Source organism: Rhinoraja longicauda, chromosome 1 (genome assembly GCF_053455715.1).
Source record: "Rhinoraja longicauda isolate Sanriku21f chromosome 1, sRhiLon1.1, whole genome shotgun sequence".
NCBI classification, from domain to species: domain Eukaryota; kingdom Metazoa; phylum Chordata; class Chondrichthyes; order Rajiformes; family Arhynchobatidae; genus Rhinoraja; species Rhinoraja longicauda.
The window spans coordinates 47,809,426-47,828,431 of NC_135953.1; the positions used below are offsets into that span (position 1 = coordinate 47,809,426).

Below are 19,006 nucleotides of genomic sequence, written 5' to 3' on the forward strand. Positions count from 1 at the left end.
GTCAGATGTTATTAAAGAATATTTTTATACATTTTGGGTTCACCATGTAGAAATTAAAGCTGTGTTTATACATAGTCCCCCCATTTCAGGGCACCATAATGTTTGGGAAACATGGCTTCACAGGTGATTGTAATTGCTCAGGTGTGTTTAAATGCATTCCTTAATGCAGGTAAAAGAGGACTCTCGGCACCTAGTCTTTCCTCCAGTCTTTTCATCACCTTTGGAAACTTTTATTGCTGTTTACAAACATGAGGACCAAAGTTGTGCCAATGAAAGTCAAAGAAGCCATTATGAGACTGAGAAACAAGAATAAAATTGTTTGAGACATCATCCAAACCTTAGGCTTACCAAAATCAACTGCTTCAAACATCATTAAGAAGAGAGCACTGGTGAGCTTACTAATCGCAAAGGGACTGGCAGGCCCAGGAAGACCTCCACAGCTGATGGCAGAAGAATTCTCTCTATAATAAAGAAAAATCCCCAAACCCCTGTCCGACAGATCAGAAACACTCTTCAGGAGTCCGGTGTGGATTTGTCAATGACCACTGTCCGCAGAAAACTTCATGAACAGAAATACAGAGGCTACACTGCAAGATGCAAACCACTGCAAAAATAGCTACAAAAATAGGATGGCCAGGTTATAGTTTGCCAATAAGTACTTAAAAGAGCAACCACAGTTCTGGAAAAAGGTCTAGTGGACAGATGAGACGAAGATGAACTTATATCAGATTAAGGCAAGAGCAAAGTATGGAGGAGAGCAGGAACTTCCCAAGATCCAAAACATACCATCTCATCTGTGAAACACGGTGGTGGGGGTGTTATGGCGTGGGCACGTATGGCTGCTGAAGGTACTGGCTCACTTATCTTCATTGATTATACAACTGCTGATGGTAGTAGCATAATGAATTCTGAAGTGTATAGACACATCCTATCTGCTCAAATTCAAACAAATGCCTCAAAACTCATTGGCTGGCAGTTCATTCTACATCAAGACAATGATCCCAAAGATACTTCTAAAGCATCAAAGGAGTTTTTCAAAGCTGAAAATTGTAAATTCTTGAGTGGACAAGTCAATCACCCGATCTGAACCCAATTGAGCATGTCTTTTATATGCTGAAGAGAAAACTGAAGGGGACTAGCCCCCAAAACAAGCATAAGCTAAAGATGACTGCAATACAGGCCTGGCAGAGCATCACCAGAGAAGACACCCAGCAACTGGTGATGTTCATGAATCACAGACTTCAAGCAGTCATTGCATGCAAAGGATATGCAACAAATACTAAACATGACTACTTTCATTTACATTACATTGCTGTGTCATGGGGGGACTATGTATAAATGCTGCTTTAATTTCTACATGGTGAAAGCAAAATGTATAAAAATTACCTTTATTAAAATCTGACAATGTGCACTTTAACCACATGTGGTTTTTTTCTATTACAAATCTCAAATTGTGGCGCACAGAGGCAAATAAATAAATGATGGGTCTTTGTCCCAAACATTATGGAGGGCACTGTGGGAGATCAGGGAAAGTTCCAATGTCTCCGACTGTACCTGCAGGAATTGAACACCCATTCACATGCTAGTTCAGTGCACTCCCTATACACTAGGGGCAATTTACTCACTAGGGATAAACTACAAACCCGGACGTCTTTGAGAGGTGGGAGAAAACTGGAGCACCCAGTCACATGGTCACAGGGAGAACATGCAGACTACACACAGAAAGCACCTGAGGTCAGGATCGAACCCAGGTCACTGGTGCGGTGAGACAGCAGCTCTGCCAGTTGCAACAATGTGCCGTGCTACCAAGTGTCCAGCTGCAGTTCCTGGCAGGCTGCTTGGCACAGTTGGTGCACCATGCAGATGCACTATGGAGCATCTGGGATGCGGGAAACATAATAAACAGTATGAACAGTATGCTGCTCGCTCCATAAATACACAAAAAGAGGAGAGAGATCGGTGGCCATAAGGAAGGGTAAACATGAGTACAGGAGTCACCTGTGGGTGTTCCCCTTCTTTTAAGTATATATTGTTGGATACAGTTTGGGGAGGGTGGGGGTGGGGGGAGGAGGAGGGAGAAAGCCCACCCAAGGGAGAATAGCAGCAATGTTAGAGGAACGATATGATAGCACCGGAGGGTGCAGAGGAGATTCACCAGGATGTTGGCACAGATGGGGCAGTTCAGTTGAGCAGAGACTGGAGAAGCTAGATCTGTTCTCTCTGGAATGGAAGAGGACAAGAGTGGGCATGATTGAAGCATATAAAAGTATGAGCGGTATAGTTAAGGTACACAGGACACCTTTCCACACAAAGGTAGATAAAATAAAGCGGATATAGATTTTGGGTGGTAGGAAGGGAGGAGGAGAGATTCAAACGTTATTTATGAGTGGCAAGTTCCTAGAACGCACTGTGTAAAAGAACAGTTGCTTGAAGCTGGGTCACTGACAGAATTTAAGAAATGTCAGATTACCACTAGAATTATCCAGGCATAAAGGCACTGCAACAAGTGATGGGAGATGTGATTAATACAGATAGGTGCCCACTAGTCAATGTGAACACGTTTGCCTGAATGGCCTCTTCCGTGCTATACAATCATACATCTGCAAGAACGTTCCTGCACTTGCTAGAAGAGAGCCATATATATAAACATAGCACAAAAAGTAAGGAAATTTGTGTTTGGTAGATTATTTCTTTGTTGTAACAATGCTTCTTGGCAATAAATCTTATACCGTTGGAAAGCCTGTTTATTTCCTTTTAAATGGTGCCACATTTGTAAGGAACATGCATTTGTGGGATGAGCAGCAGAGCTGAGTGTATGGGTTGCGCCCATGAAAAATTTGCCAAATCTTCTCTGCCAATGCCAAACAGCTTATTCTGCTGTTGCTATTGACTCTTGTTTTGAGCTTCTGGTACCCCCAGATGCTGACAATCAGGTGCCTGATAGGCACCTGATTGGCAGCATCTGTGAGCATGGGCCCTGCTACAGTGGTCAGTAGGTGTCTGCTCCAAGAATCGGCATGCCACGTTTGACTGATCTGGATAGGGCCCGAGCGATCGGGCAACTTCAAGCTGGTGTTCCGCAAAACCAAGTTGCGGCATTATTTGGAGTGAGCCCTAGTACCATCTCCAAAGTGAAGGCCAAGTTCCATGTAACGGGGGATGTCAGAGACAGGCCGCGAAGTGGGCGTCCCAAGAAGACGACACCCGAAGAAGACCATTTCCTCACTCTGTCAGCACTTAGGAACCGTAGGCTGTCTTCTACAGATTTGCAGTCAAGGTTTGCAGGACGATATGGCCGACGGCACTCTGCCTAGACAATTCGGAACAGACTGCACGCAGCCGATCTCCGGTCTCATAGGGCTGCCAGGAGGCCTGCCATGACTGCCCTTCACCGTCAGGCCCGTTTGCGCTGGTGTCGGCAACACGTGCACTGGAACCTGAACATGTGGAGGAACGTTATGTTCAGCGATGAGTCCAGATTCTGCCTAGGGCAGTTGGATCATAGGGTCAAAGTGTGGAGAAGACGCGGAGAACGCTATGCTGATTGCTGCACCGATAGAGTAACATCTTTTGGTGGAGGCAGTGTGATGGTGTGGGGCGGCATCTCCCTCACTGGAAAAACGAGGCTTGTTATCATTGGAGGCAATCTCAATGCAGAGAGATATCGAGATGTGATTCTGCAACCAGTGGCAATCCCATATCTCCACAGTCTGGGACCGAACTCTATCCTCCAAGATGACAATGCTCGCCCCCACAGAGCAGGGTTTCTCAGAGACTACCTCCAGAATTTGGGAGTGGAGAGGATGGAATGGCCTGCCAGCAGTCCTGACCTCAACCCCATTGAACACTTGTGGGATCAGCTTGGGCGTGCTGTTCGTGCCAGAGTGACCAACACAACCACGTTGGCTGACTTGCGACAAATGCTGGTTGAAGAATGGGATGCCATCCCACAACAGTGTGTGACCAGGCTGGTGACCAGCATGAGGAGGAGGTGCCAGGCTGTTGTGGCTGTGTATGGTTCTTCCACACGCTACTGAGGCTCCTGTTTATTAAATGAATAAATTGTTAAATTGCCAATATGTCTTGTTTCTTCAGACTTCAATCATCCAATCCACCAAACAACACCGAACAAGAGTCAATGGCAGAATAAGCTGTTTGGCATTGGCAGAGAAGATTTGGCAGATTTTTCATGGGCGCAACCCACATACTCAGCTCTGCTGCTCATCCCACAAATGCATGTTCTTTACAAATGTGGCACCATTTAAAAGGGAAATAAACAGGCTTTCCAATGGTATAAGATTTATTACCAAGAAGCATTGTTACAACAAAGAAATAATCTACCAAACACAAATTTCCTTACTTTTTGTGCTATGTTTATATATTATGCCCAATAGTGAGGTGTAATGCCTCATTCAAACAGAATCTCTTAACAGTGCAGCATGCTGTCTTGATTATATGCTTGTCTATCCAAAAGGGGCTGGAACCTAAAAACTACTGGGTGCATTTGCTGACATCCCAGGTTAAAAAAAAAAGCTGTCTTTAAAGCATTCCTAAATGTGACAATGCCAGCCTTCAACTGGATTGACAAATGTCACCAGATTTTGATTGTAGCCAAATTGTAATTTCTCTGTTTTCTTGTCTTTGAGTCTAAATTCCACATCTACTCATCTGTAGCAGGGGGGGGGGTCAGTTGTTACGGCATCCACATATGCCTTCGGCAAAGAATTGCAAATTTTCCACACACATTAGGAAGAGATGCAAACTGATATCACTGAGTGGCCTCGCTATAATTTGGTGATCTCCATGCAGTTTGATTCCCCCACCACATGAAACCATTTCTCCATATCAAGATAAATCTATAGATCATATTGTAGTACATTACTTTGGAAGGAATGCACTTTCTCTGGGAGATAGCAAAAACAAAACACAAAATGCAAGAGTAACTCAGCAGGTCAGGTCTGCAGCATGTCTATCTCTGGAGAACACGAATAGGCGACAATTTCGAGTCAGGATCCTTCTTCAGACTGATTATGGTTGGGGGGAAGAAAGCTGGAAGAGAAGTGGAGACAGGTCAAAGTCTGGCAGGGAAGGGTTTTTTTTAAAATTGTCAAATGGTTGGATAAAAGCTGGAGATGAAAAGACAAAAGGTGTGAGATGAGGAGATAAGGATAGAAGAGGTATGAATGTGAAGCTAGAGAAGGGAATATTGGTGGAGGGGGACGAGGGAAAAGAAGGAAAAGGGGGGTGTTAGTAGGTTATTTACCTAAAATTGGAGAATTCAAGTTTCATACCATTTGTCTGTAAACTGCACAAATAGAATATGAAGTGTTTTTCTTTCAGTTTGTGTGGCCTCCCTCTGGCAATGGAGGAAGCCCAGGACAGAAAAGTCAGTGTGGGCATGGGAAGGGGAGTTAAAATGGACAGTAACCGGGAGATCAAGCAGGCCTAGGTACACTGAGCGCAAGTTTACACCACTATAGCTGCCTCGCCAATGGTCTGTCTTTGTCTTTTTCATTCTTTGTGTTTTTAGTTTGTTGTAAAATGTATGTTTTAGCTTATCTTTAGTTTTTGTATTTGTAGGGGTGGTGGGGGGAACTTTTTTCATCTCTTTCCTCGACAGAGGTGCGACTTTTTCCGTGTCGTATCTCCGTCCGCTTTGCCCCCGAACATCATGGTGTTGGCGGCCTCTTGTTTGTGACTTCTAGAGCTCCAAAACCGCGGAGTCTGCGGACTTTAACATCTTGGAGCGGGCAATCCCTTTGCCAAGGATCGGCCTTTGGTGCTGCAACCTGCGGGAGCTGCGGACTTTAACGCCGTGAAGCTCGCTGTTCCTGGTTAGGGACCGATTTCGGGACTCCAAGCCGCAGGAGTTTCGATCGTCCCGATGCGGGAGCTTAGACCGCCCCGACGTGGGAGCTCGATCGCCGGCTGCGGGTGGTTCGACTCCCTCAACCGCAGGACGAAAGAAGATTAGACTTTATTGCCTTCCATCACAGTGGGGAATGTGGAGGAGCCACTGTGTTGGATGTTTATGTCAATTTTTTATGTAGTTGTGTGTCTTGTTGCTTTTTTGGTATGGCTATGGCAAACCAAATTCCTCGTATGTTGCAAAACATACTTGGCTAATAAATTATGATTAGTATTCAGTGAAACAGTTGCCTGGTCTTGGCTTGATCCCACCGATGTAAAGGAGGCCACATCGGAAGGACTGATTACAGTTGATGAGGTTAGAGGTGCACGTGAACTTAACTCTCTCCCTTGAAAGTACTGTTGAGGTCTCTGGATGAAGGTGAGGGACAAAATATTGGGATAGATGTTACATCGCCTGCAGTTGCTGGTGACTGGGTGGGAAGGGATGAATGGCCAAGGAGCTACGGACGGAACGGCCTCTGCAGAAAGGGGTGGGAATGGGAAGATGGGACTAGTTGTGGGAATGGGAAGATGGGACTAGTTGTGGGAATGGGAAGATGGGACTAGTTGTGGGGTTATGTTAAAGGCGGCTAAAATGTCGGACGATGATGTGTTTGTTGCTGAGGCTTGTGTGGTGGAAGTAAGGAGCAGAAGAATACTATCCTTGTTCCGTCTGAGTGGCTGCAGAGTAAAACTACAGGATACAGAGGAGACGTGGATGAGAGATCCATTCATGACAGCTGGGGGGAAACCACGTTTACTAAAGATGACATCTCAGATGTCCAAGAATGAAAAGCCTCATCTTGGAAGCAGATGTGGTTGAGATTGAGCAATTAAGAGCAGCGGATAGCGGTTTTGCAAGAGGCGGGGTGGAAGGAGGTGTTGTCCAGATAGTTGTGGGAGCCGATGGTTTGCTGTAGCCATCCTGTCCCCTGTGATTGAGACGGAGTGATCAAGAAATATATTTAAGGTATTTGGAGATGAGTTCTGTGGGGCAGGATCAGGCAGAAATAATGGGTTGCCAGGGCAGTCCTGTTTGTGGATTTTGGGAAGGAGATGGAAGCAGGCAGTATGGGGCTGGAGGCTGTGAAGGGGAGATCGGCAGAGGTTATTGGGTTGAAAATGATCTGGGAGATGATGACCTGGTCTTTGTCCGTGGGGTCACAGTCAAGGAGTAGATATTAGGAGGTATCCGAGAACTGGCGCCTCGCCTCTGCATAGTAGCAGAGACAGCACTTCAGCAGGGTCAGATTCACCGGATCTTATCTGCAACTGCAAAAAAACATGACTGCAAATGTTTACATTTACGTAATGTTCCTGTTTTACTTTCATCATTTTGGCAGTGTCAATATAAACTAAACAGCACAATTTACAAAACAGAGATGTTACCCAGACTGGAAATTTGAAGCGACAAAGAATGATTGGATTACCCCAAATTGTTCCATTTGGACAGAAGAATTCTTAATTGAGATGTATGGACTTAGGAGGGGCTGAATAGCGTAAAGTGGGTGGAACTATTTCTTAGAAATTTTCAAAAACAATGGGACATAGATTTAAAGTAGTGGGAAACTGATTGGATTTTTGTTCAAGGAAGAATCAGAGAACTTTTTTCCAGGAGTTCTCCGAGACCCTCGCTCACTGCTCTCCCTCCACAATTCCTTCTGCCCTCCTGTTCAGCCATTCAAAATCCCTCTCGCCCGCATCCACCTATCACTTGCCAGGCTTCTTCCCGCTTCTATCTTTTTTCCCAGCTTTCTCCTCCTTACTACAATGAGTTTGATGAAGAATACCGACCTGAAATACCATCTATCCATTCTAACGGAAACATCATTGAAAAGTACCACAGAAGGGCTAAGCCATACAGCACTTCAGCCGTCATCACAAACATCAATAATCTGCATTAACGTTGCTCGCGTGAAGGAGGCTATTGGAGGCACCAAGAAAATCACCTTCTAGGTCATCTACCACTGGTATTTAAACTGACACTGTAACCAATGCCAACAAAGAACTAGATTCATTTTTACTTGGTCTGATTTAAGCATGACTAGATATTTTGTATAATAGGCTACAATTAGTGTAGGTTTTACCGGTTGTAGGTATGATGCTGTCTGTGCTTTCACTGCAGAGCTGCGTAAGCAAACTTGACTTGCCAGATCCCGTAAGGCCCACACAAACGACATCATATTCTGTTCGTGATGAAGGTGGCCCTTTGCAGCACAAGGTTCGAAAACACTTTGGGGGAAAAAACATTTTTAATCTTCATTATTTCAAAAAATAGGATTCTAACAATTAATGCAAATGCAGCTATCTTGAATTAACATAACTCTTGGGGGAAAAAAGGTGATTCTCTTATTTTTCTTCATTCAATGAATTTACCATGCCTATATTTCCATTTATGATGCTTACATTTTTATGGATTCCTGCACTAAATCTATTATTTTCCAAATTTCCTCCTGTTCCCCTGACCCAATTCAATAGATTGTTAAATTACAATGCTTCAAAGGAATCAAATGCATTCCATTTTCTGAGCACTGTTTTCCAATTAATTCTCCATTGACTTTTGCCATCAGGATCATGTTGTATCCTTGAATACAATAACTTCTGAAGAATTAGAAACAGAAAATGTTGCAAGAACACAACAGATCAACCACATCTGTGGAAAGAGAGAGTGTCAACCCTTGGTCAGAACTAAGAGAGATGTCTGACCTGCTGAGTTTGTTCAACTATTTATTTTATAATCAGATTTCTTGACTTTCTCGCAGTTCTGACTAAGGTTAACAGACCCAAAATACTGGCAGTTTCTCTTTCCACAGATGCTGGTTTACATACCTTTTTATTTTAAATTTCCAACATACAATTTTTTAATTAGGTATCAACTTCCAACAAATAGTTTACATAACCCACTTCAGACGAGACATTAAACAGAACCCGGACCAGCCAAAAATGAGCACCTGCCATAATTTTGAAGAGCAGAGAAATTGGTTTCCTTATCCAATATTCATCCCTTCCCAATGTTACTGAAGTTACATAGTTATACCAGCTATACTTTATAAACTAATTGGCCATTAAGTACTGTGGAAATGCTATAGTCGTGCCAACTGATTTTTAAGGTATATTTTAATTAATTCAGCAATAACAATAGTTCATCTGTGTTCTTGAAGATAATAATTCAAATGAGTCCTCAAAGGACGTCTCTCCTCTGAAGGAATAAAGCAAAATCAATCTTTTTAAAAATTGAATAAGTGATTCCCCTGATCTCTGGTAAAGTAGCCTAGAAATGGGTTGAAATTATTCACAGGCTTTCATTTATTGTCACTTTTGCATGACTGCAGGAGTGTTCACTATGCTGCCAGTCCAAAGAGAATAAAATTAGCTTTGGGAAAGCCAACAGGATTCTTTGGCATCTTCAATTTTAGGATATATATTTCCAAGAGCATTTTGAAAAAAACAATTTGGACCTACCAGCCCCTTCTGGATCAAATCAAATCTTGTAGTACAGCTCTGCATAGTTTAGGACTCCTTCAACTGAGCCATCACAAAACATTTGTAACTCATACACGCTCTTAAGTTTTCTTTGCCTTAGTACTCAAAGCATATGATGAATCATCTTTCATTAGCCTTGTGTATGAAAGGCAAAGAGGTAGAGATATTGTTTTCGGCATTTTACACCACTTTCTAGTGTACAAAAACATTTGAACAGGCAAATAGCCAAAGAGGATATTCATCAAAACTAAACCAGTTTGCGCAGGTAAGAAAGAACTTGAAATGTGCAAACATTCCAGTTGGTTTGGAAAATGATCGCAGTCATATCATTATGGAGTGGTTATTTATTCACAAAATGCTGGAGTAACTCAGCAGATTAGGCAGCATCTCAGGAGAGAAGGAATGGGTGACGATTCTTCAGAAGGGTCTCGACCCGAAACGTCACCCATTCCTTCTCTCCTGAGATGCTGCCTCACCTGCTGAGTTACTCCAGCATTTTGTGAATAAATACCTTCGATTTGTACCAGCATCTGCAGTTATTTTCTTACATTATGGACTGGTTAGTTACCAAAATTCCCACTCACACAAAATAGAAGGTGCTTCATGGCACAGATTTACTGTTAAAATACACCCCCCACCTGAATTAAGTTAGAAGTGTACTTTTTTTTGTAATCATGTGGGCGACTGGCTGCCTTACAGCGCTTGCAGTGCCAGAGACCCAGGTTCGATGCCGACTACGGGTGCTGTCGGTATGGAGTTTGTACGTTCTCCCCGTGAGTTTTCTCCGAGATCTTCGGTTTCCTCCCACCCTCCAAAGACGTACAGGTTTGTAGGTTAATTGGCTTTGGTATAAATGTAACTTGTCCCTAGTGTGTGTAGGGTAATATTAATGGTCGGTGCGGACTCAGTGGGCTGAAGGGCCTGTTTCTGCGCTGTATCTCAAAATTAAACTAAACATGTGTTAGCTTTCTACTGACTGGTTAGCACGCAACAAAAGCTGTACCTCAGTGCACGTGACTATAAACTAAACTCAAACTCAAGCATTTGCAGACAGAAAGGAGCAAGAGAGCAAACTAAAATACAAAGAAACTGCAGATGGTGAGAAATGCAGTCAGAAAAACACAATTTGGACTTGCTGAGAAGCAAGTTTCTTCATTCTCTGCCATTTTAGCAACAAGACCAAAAGATATTAAACTGTGCACAGCTGCTGAAATGAATATGCTGTTTAATTCAGGTCAATGTGAGGTGTTGCATTCTGGTAAAAGCCATTGTTGGAATTGCATTGTAAATGCTAGGGCCCTGGGGAGTGCTATAAAACAGAGTCCGAGGGATGCAGGTACATAACTCCTTGAAAGTGATGACACAGGTGATAAAGGCAATGTTTAGCAGGCTAGCCTTCATTGACCTGGGTAATTGAATGCAGAAGTTGGGACATCCTGTTACATCTGTACACGGCATTGGTTAAGGCCACACGTGAAGTACTGTGAACAGTTCTGGTTGCCCTGCTACAGGAAGAATGTCAGTAAACTAGAACAGTTGCAAAAAAGATTTGCGAGGATGTTACTTGTACTGAGGGTTTGCCTAGGATAGCCTAGGACTTATTTCCCCTTGGAACATCAGAAGCTGAGGAGTGACTTTATAGCAATACATAAAAATTATGAGGGTCATAGAAAAGGTGAATAGCCTTTTTCCAGGAAAGGGCAATCAAATTAGAAGGCATAGATTTAAGGTGAGAGAGAAAAAAGATTTAAAACTGGATGAGGGGCAACTTCTTCACAGGCAGGGTGATGCATATGTGGAACAAGCTGCCCGAGAAAATGGTTGAGGCAAGTATAACAACATTTAAAAGACATTTGCCCAGGCACAAGGATAGGAAACAGATGCAAATAGATAGAACACAAAATGATGTATTAACCCAGTGGGTTAGACAGCATCTCTGGAGGACATGGATAAGCGACATTTCAGGTCAGCACCCTCCGTCAGACTGATTGTATTAGAGGGGAGAAAGCTGGAATAGATGTGGAGGTAGGACGAAGCCCAGCAAGTGATAGGTGGATACAGGTACAGCTTTGTACAAATGAATGACTGTAGAATTTTGTCCCAAATTATTATTTTTTTAAACATTGCCTTCTACTTGAAAGTTGGTTTTGTTTTAAATCTACCTACATTTGCAATTGTAAATTACAGAAAGAATGAGGGGATAGATTTAATAAAGGGACCAGAGGGGCAACTTTTTCCTTACAGAGATGGACGTATATGGAATGATCTTTCAGGTGAAGTGGCAAAGGTGGCTTAAAATACAACATTTAAAAGTCAATTGGACAAATACATGGATAGGAGAGGTTTCCATGAGTATGGTCAAGTTGGAAGCAAGTGGGACCTAGCTCAGTTTCGTAATTTGGTCAGCATGAACGAGTTGGGCCAACTTCTATACTTAGTACTCTGACCGATGAAGGCCAATGTGCTGAAAGCCTTCTTGACCAATCTATCTACCTGTGACGCCACTTTCAAGGAACAATGTACCTGCACTCCTAGATCCCTCTGCTCCACAACATTCTCCAGAGCCCGACCACTATGTAGATCCTGCCCATGTTAGACTTCCCAAAATGCAACACCACACATTTCTCTGTATTAAATTCCATCAACCAATCTTCAGCCCTCCTGCCCAAGCGATCAAGATCTACAAACTTGAAATATATTCTGATATTCAGCTGTGATTGGTCCATCATGCAAGTTTGTGCGCAGAGTTCCAGGTTTAAATAGAAAACATAACTGGTACAACTTTAAATGTCTTGCCAAATGAGGCCAAATCACCTAATTGTGCATTCATTCAAAGAACCAGATACCTTCATTTCAAACTCTATACTTAACAAGTCCCAAGTTATACTTCTATTTCCCCTTGGAACATCATAATGATCAACTGTTAAGTTAATATAAAGGATTATATGAAAGGCAGTTAATCTGACATCACGTGATTTGTCAATATGAAGTTGGAAGTTTTGATTAGCATTGAAACGGCCCCTTCGGCCCAACGAGTCCACACCGATCATCGATCACCCATACATATTAGTTATTTCTATGTTATCCCACTTGAGGGGGTGGGGATGGAGTGGGTGAGGGGGGGAATGGGGGGAGGAGGAGGGGATAGAGTGGTTGAGGGGGGTAGGGGGAGGACGGGGGTAGGGGAGGAGGAGGGTGGGGGGAGGAGGAGGGGGATGGAGTGGGCAAGGGGGGGGATAGGGGAGGAGGAGGGGGGATGGAGTGGGTGGGGGTGGAGGAGGAGGGGGAGTGGAGTGGGTGAGGGGGGTTGGGGGCGGAGGAGGGGGGTTGGGGGCGGAGGAGGGGGGGTCGTGGGTGAGGGGGATGGGGTGGGGGGATGAGGTGGGGGGATTGAGTGGGCGAGGGGGGAGTAGGAGGGCGGGTAGAGTGGGGGGGAGGAGGAGTGGGGAATGGAGTGGGTGAGGGGGAGGAGGATGGGGGATGGAGTGGGTGAGGGGGGGAGGAGGAGGGGGAATGGAGTGGGTGAGGGGGAGGGAGGAGGGATGGAGTAGGTCAGTGGGGGGGTGGAGTGCGTAAGTGGGGGGGAGGAGGATGAGAGGGGGGAAGGAGTGGGCGAGGAGAGAGAGGGGTGTGGAGTGGGCGGATGGTGGGTGAGGGGAGAGGGTTTGGGGGATGGTGTGGGAGAGTGGGGTGGAGGGGTTGGAGTAAGGGGAAGGGGGATGGTGTGGGTGAGTAGGGGGATGGAGTGGGTGAGGGGTATGGAGGGGGTGAGGGGGATGGAGGGGGAATGGTGGGTGGGGGGTGGAATGGGCTGGACAGGCGATGGAGTGGGGAGGGGGGATGGAGTGAGTGACTGGGGGGAGGGGATGACGAGAGCCTCGGGAGGGGGAGGGGGATGGAGTGGGTATGGGAGGGAGGGGGGATGGAGTGGGTGAGCGGGGGAGGAGGGAGGGAAGGTGGGGGATGGAGTGGGTGAGGGGGTAGCGAGGCAGGTGGCGAGGAGTGGGAGAGAGATGGAGTGGGTGAACTCCGGCGTGTGCTCAGTTGGGGGAGGGTTGCCATGTTGACTTGAGCTCTGGCGCGTGTGCAGTTAGGGGAGAATTGCCATTTTGTGTTCACCTCCGACCACATGCTCAATGCCCGATTGGGGGGAGCGGGAGAGGTAGAGTGGGGGTCGGGGGAGGGGAGGTGGAGGCAGGGAAGAGGGGAGTAGGCGGACGGGGAGGGGGAGTGGGTTGGGGGGGCATGGAGTGGGGGTGGGGGGGTGACAGTGCTAGACCAATACAGGAGAGGCTTTGAGTCAACCATAGTGCCACAATTTAGATCAATTAGACCAATAGACCATGTGGGCAGTAATTCCTCTTAAACTCAGGATTATAGACATGAGCCCTATTGGGAGCATATTTACAATATAATTAGAGTAATACGTCAAGTAGAAATAACATTTTCCTTTCTAACTACTCGCTGAGCTTGCATGTATTTTTAGTGATTTGTGTTCAAGAATAATCAGGTCCCTTTGAATACCAACTGCATTCACCATTTAAAAGATGCTCTGCTTCGCAACTAATGGTCCTCACATTTATCCACATATAATGTAAAATGTCCAAATTTGCTGATGATATCAAGCTAGGCGGCAGTGTGTACTGTGAATAGTCAATAGTCAATAGTCGTTTATTTGTTACATACACATAAATGTGTAGTAAAATGAAACATTACCCGCAGTTGAACAATAAGACCAATAAGATTAATCAATAAAAATGCAATAACACATACAATCACAACTAACACCAAACAAAAAGAAACATCCATCACAGTGAGTCTCCTCCAGTCCCTCCTCACTGTGATGGAAGGCCAAAATGTCTTTTTCTCTTCCCTGCCGTCTTGTCCCGCGGTCAGGCTGTTGGAGTTGCCACGTCGGGGCGGTCGGGGCTCCCGATATTGAAGCCCCCGCTGGGCGGTGAAAGGTCAACGGCCTATTTCAGGCCGCGCCGGACGGTGAAAGGTCCGCGGCGGGCCGACCCAAGCCCCGCGATTCGGGGCGGGCGAACACGCTGCCTTTGCCACTGCCGGAGCTCCCAATGTCGGCCCCCATCCAGGGGCCTGCGGGCTTCCGACGTCCACGCGGCCCGCGCCGGAGCCTCCGGAGACGAGTCGCAGCCGCGCCCGCAGCATCCGCAGGCAGCCAGCGCCGCAGGTGGTGAGTCCGGACCGCGGGCTCTGCGAACCAGAGACCCAGGTGGTCCCAGGTGCATGGCCGGTGGTAGGCCGCAACGGGAACGGAGACACGACACAGAACAAAGGTCACGTCTCCGTTCTGGAGAGAGAATGTTACAGTTCCCGTTCCCTCCCACCCCCCCCCCGCCCCCCAAACATAACATACAACACTACATCATATTAACTACAATTCAGACAAAAACAACAAAAAACACAAAAGACAGACGGACTGCAGGCAAGCCGCAGCTGCGACGGCAGCGCTGGATGCAGAGAGACTTGGGGGGGGGGGGGGGTTGGTGGTGGGGGATGCCCCTGTTTATTCTCTTAGCTTGTCTGCTGATCACCAAAGTCTCTCTACATCCACATCATAGCTTGTAATCACAACCACCTACCTTTGTTTCATCAACAAAATTTAGATTATATATTTGATCCTCTCATGTACAAATTATGACGGCCAAATCAACACAACTCCAACTTCAAAGTCTTAATTCCACCCAAACTCATCACCAAATCACTGGACCTAGGACTCAGCACCCACTTCTACCACTGGATCATTGACTTCCTGACCCATGGCAATCAGCAAGCATAAGCAACAAAATATACATCACTAATCCTTAAAACAATGGTGTTCTCATCCCTAAGCCTAATCCCCTATAGACAGCTGTGTCGCCAAATTCTGCTCCATCTCCAATTACAAGTTTGCAAAAAACACCACCATCAGGAAGCAGGATGAAGTACATGCCCCAGTCTGTACCAATGGTGCTGCGGTGGAGATAATCGAGAGCATTAAGTTCCCAAGTGTAAATATCACCAATTTATTCACATCCAACCACATCAACCTTGTAGCCAGAAAGCACGCAACTCCTTTACTTCCTCGGAAAGCTAAGGAAATTCAGCACATCCCCAAATTTCTGCAGGTGCACCAATGAAAGTATCCAAAGAGCATTACAGCTTGGTATGGCAACTGCTCTGCCCATGACCCCAAGAAATTCAAGAGAGTTGTAAACGCAGCCCAGTTGATCACACAAACCTGCTAACCCCCTTGTCCCTCAACCAACTCCCTATGTACTTGAAGCAGTCTTAGGAAAGTAGTCAACATAATTAAGGACCATTCATACTCCAATCACTCTCTTCGCCTCTCCTGTCAGGCAGAAGATACAAAGGCTTGAAAGCTCAAATCATCAGATGCAAGAATAAATTCCCCCCATTGTTAACAAACACTTGAACAATCTGCTCACTCACTATTTGTCATTGTGGCCCTTGCATATTTTTATCTGCACTTTTACTGTAGTTGTAATACTATATTCTGCTCTCCATTTATAGACAATAGGTGCAGGAGGAGGCCATTCGGCCCTTCGAGCCAGCACCGCCATTTAATGTGATCATGGCTGATCATTCTCAATCTACTATTTGACAGGACCGAGAATGCAAAACAAAGTTTTTCACTGCATCCTGATATCTATGACTGAGAACATGTCTTACAGGGGCAGGACAGTGGTGCAGAGGTAGGGTTGCTGCCTTACAGCGCCAGAGACCCAGGATCGATCCCGACTACGGGTGCTATCTGCATGGAGTTTGTACATTCTCCCTGTGACCATGTGAGGTTTCTCTGGGTGCTCCGGTTTCCTCCCACATTCCAAAGACGTACAAGTTTGCAGGTTAATTGGCTTTGGTAAAATTGTAAATTGTCCCTAGTGTGTAGGATACTGCTAGTGCCCAGGTTGATCGCTGGTCCATATATCTATCCAAAAGCATTTTCATTGCCATCATCATGTCTGCCCTCCACACCACAGTGACAGTACATTCCAGGCACCAACAGATCTGTGCAAAAAAAATGTCCCACATATTTTCTTTAAACTTTTCCCCTCTCGTTTTACAGCTATGCCCTCCAGCCCTTGACATTTCCACACTAGGAAAAACATTGTGACTGTCTACCCTATTTATGCCCCTCATAATTTTGTATATTTCAAACAGGTCTCCCCTCAACCTTTGACTGTCCTGAGCAGGAAATCAATGCTGGCAGATGATATGCCGATCAAACAGGCTGCTTAATCTGAAGGATATTGCCTTTCTTTGGATTTGCACTCATCCAGGCAAGTGGAGAGCATTCTAGCATGCTCCTGCTTGTGCTTTGTAATTCGTGGAACAGGGGAGACCCAAAAATATTTCACACCAAACAACCTCTGATGCCACTGAATAGATTGCAAAATTCAACTTGTTATAAGATAGTCTCAGACACGAATTGCACATATTGGTTTACAAAAAAAAGCAGAAGGCTGGTGTAACTCAGCGAGCCAGGCAATATCTCTGGGTGCAGGTCTCGACCCGTAACATAACCTATCCATGTCTTCCAGAGATGCTGCCTGACTCACTGAGTTACCCCAGCACGTGTTTTTTAAAAAAAAGAACGTCTCAGTTGCTTTCCAAAAGCCCCCCAAAAAACCCCCATAAAACCCAGCTAAATACGCAAAACGGTGAAAACCTATTCATAGGACGTGGAGTAATTTAATTTTAAATGTAGTAAAGCACAGTAATTTTCAGCACTAGAAAGACCACAGCTTGCACTTCTTTTGTTCAATCATTGCCTTCAAAACATGAAGCACAGACATTTGGCTTGATTGGCAGTTTCATTCATAGCATAACAGCAAAAGTAGTTAAAAAAATCTTAGTTGTGGTCTTTTTGCAAAGAAAAGCAACTACAAAAGAACTGCAGCCACAACAGATTAAAAGGAAAATCCCAGCACAGAAAGAAACAAAACAAAGCTCTCACAATGACACTGCTGACAAATCAAGCAAGCAAAATGACAAAACGATTTGAATCAACAAAATTTTCATTTTTCATATAGGTTTCAAATAACTGCAGAATTAATTTTTAATTATCACCAAAAGAAAATGGTGCAAATATTAAGGAAAAATGTCAATGTTGAGATCTCACGGTTGAGGTGGACAGTGGATATTAATAGCTTGGTTTGCTGCCAATAATGTTACCACAGTTGAGCCCACTTGAGAGGGCGCTCTTTGAAGGTTTGATCTGATATCGCAACTAAACACTGGACCTCAAACTACAATGTCATGATATCACGATAAATTTCAAGACAGGGGACTGAAGATGATGAATTTTCAGAGAATATCAACATTTTCCCTTGTCTGCACAGTTGATAGCAATGCAAGAATAATTTGAGTTACAGTTTATTGTTATATATACCAGGGTGCAATGGGATTTTTGTTCACATGAAGCTTAGAGTGAACAGCATAGATGATAAATGAATGAATGAATACTTTATTGCCACATGTGACAAAGTCACAGTGAAATTATTTGCTTGCATACCCAAGGTATGCAAATAGTCGCCCATAAAGGGCGCCTATAAAGTTACAAAGTATCCCGTGTCAGATCCCCCTTTGTTCTCCCCCCTCCCCCCTGGCGGTCCCCCCACGCAGGGTCCTCCTTTGTTCCCGGCAGTGGCGTCCTCACTTGCACATGGTCCGACTCCATCCATCTGTCCGTCGGCGCCATTATCGACCGCCGCACCGACCTTTCCACTATCGCTGCTGGGCCCTCTCCAGACGCCTCCATGGCGCCGATCTAGGCCCCAGCTGCCGTCTCCGCAGCGCCAGGGGCCATTAGCCCCATGCATCGTTGGCCCATGGGGCCCTGACCCGCTAGGCCCGGGCTCCGACCAGAGGGGCTTCAACCTGCAGGACTCTGGCCTCGCCGTCTGCCTCTGCGGCCCTCTGGAAGGCATCCGGACTGATGATGTTGATACAATATATACAATGAATGCAAAACAGTAGAATGGTGCAAAGATTACAGTGCATCTGAAGTACCACATTAGGTTGAGATAAACGTATGAAGCAGCAGTGATTCAGGAGTATTACAACAGTTGGAAAGTCTGAAGATCATATCAAGGATGAATCTTATCCCTCTTCCTCCCTCTCCCACCAGGCAAGAGGTACACAAGTGTGAAGATGCACACCTCTAGATTCAGGGACAGTTTCTTCCCAGCTGTTATCAGACAACTGAACCATCCTATCAACAACTAGAGAACAGTCCTGAGCTACTATCTACCTCAGTGGAGACCCTCTGACTATCTTTAATCCGACTTTACTGGATTTTATCTTGCACTAAATTGTTTCATTTTTTACACTGTAGATGGCTTGATTGTAATCATGAATAGTCTTTCTGCTGGCTGGTTAGCATGCAACAAAAGCTTTTCACTGTCCCTCAGTACATGTGACAATAAACCAAGCCAAACAAAATATGTTGGATTTCAAGCTCCTGTATGAGAGAGTTGAGTATAGGAGCAAAGAGGTCCTTCTACAGTTGTACCGGGCCCTGGTGAGACCGCACCTGGAGTACTGTGTGCAGTTTTGGTCTCCAAATTTGAGGAAGGATATTCTT

The 19,006-nt window shown here is 45.2% G+C and overlaps 1 protein-coding gene across 3 annotated transcripts in view; it reads right to left on the reverse strand.

The window, feature by feature from the left end:
* Positions 1–19,006, reverse strand: part of LOC144592241 (ADP-ribosylation factor-like protein 15) — a 215,398-nt gene that overhangs the window by 126,250 nt on the left and 70,142 nt on the right. For all 3 annotated transcript variants that reach the window (XM_078396781.1, XM_078396788.1, XM_078396775.1), the window contains exon 2: positions 7,998–8,142. In XM_078396781.1, coding sequence (XP_078252907.1) covers positions 7,998–8,142 — 145 coding nt within the window. The remainder of the gene's footprint in view (positions 1–7,997; positions 8,143–19,006) is intronic.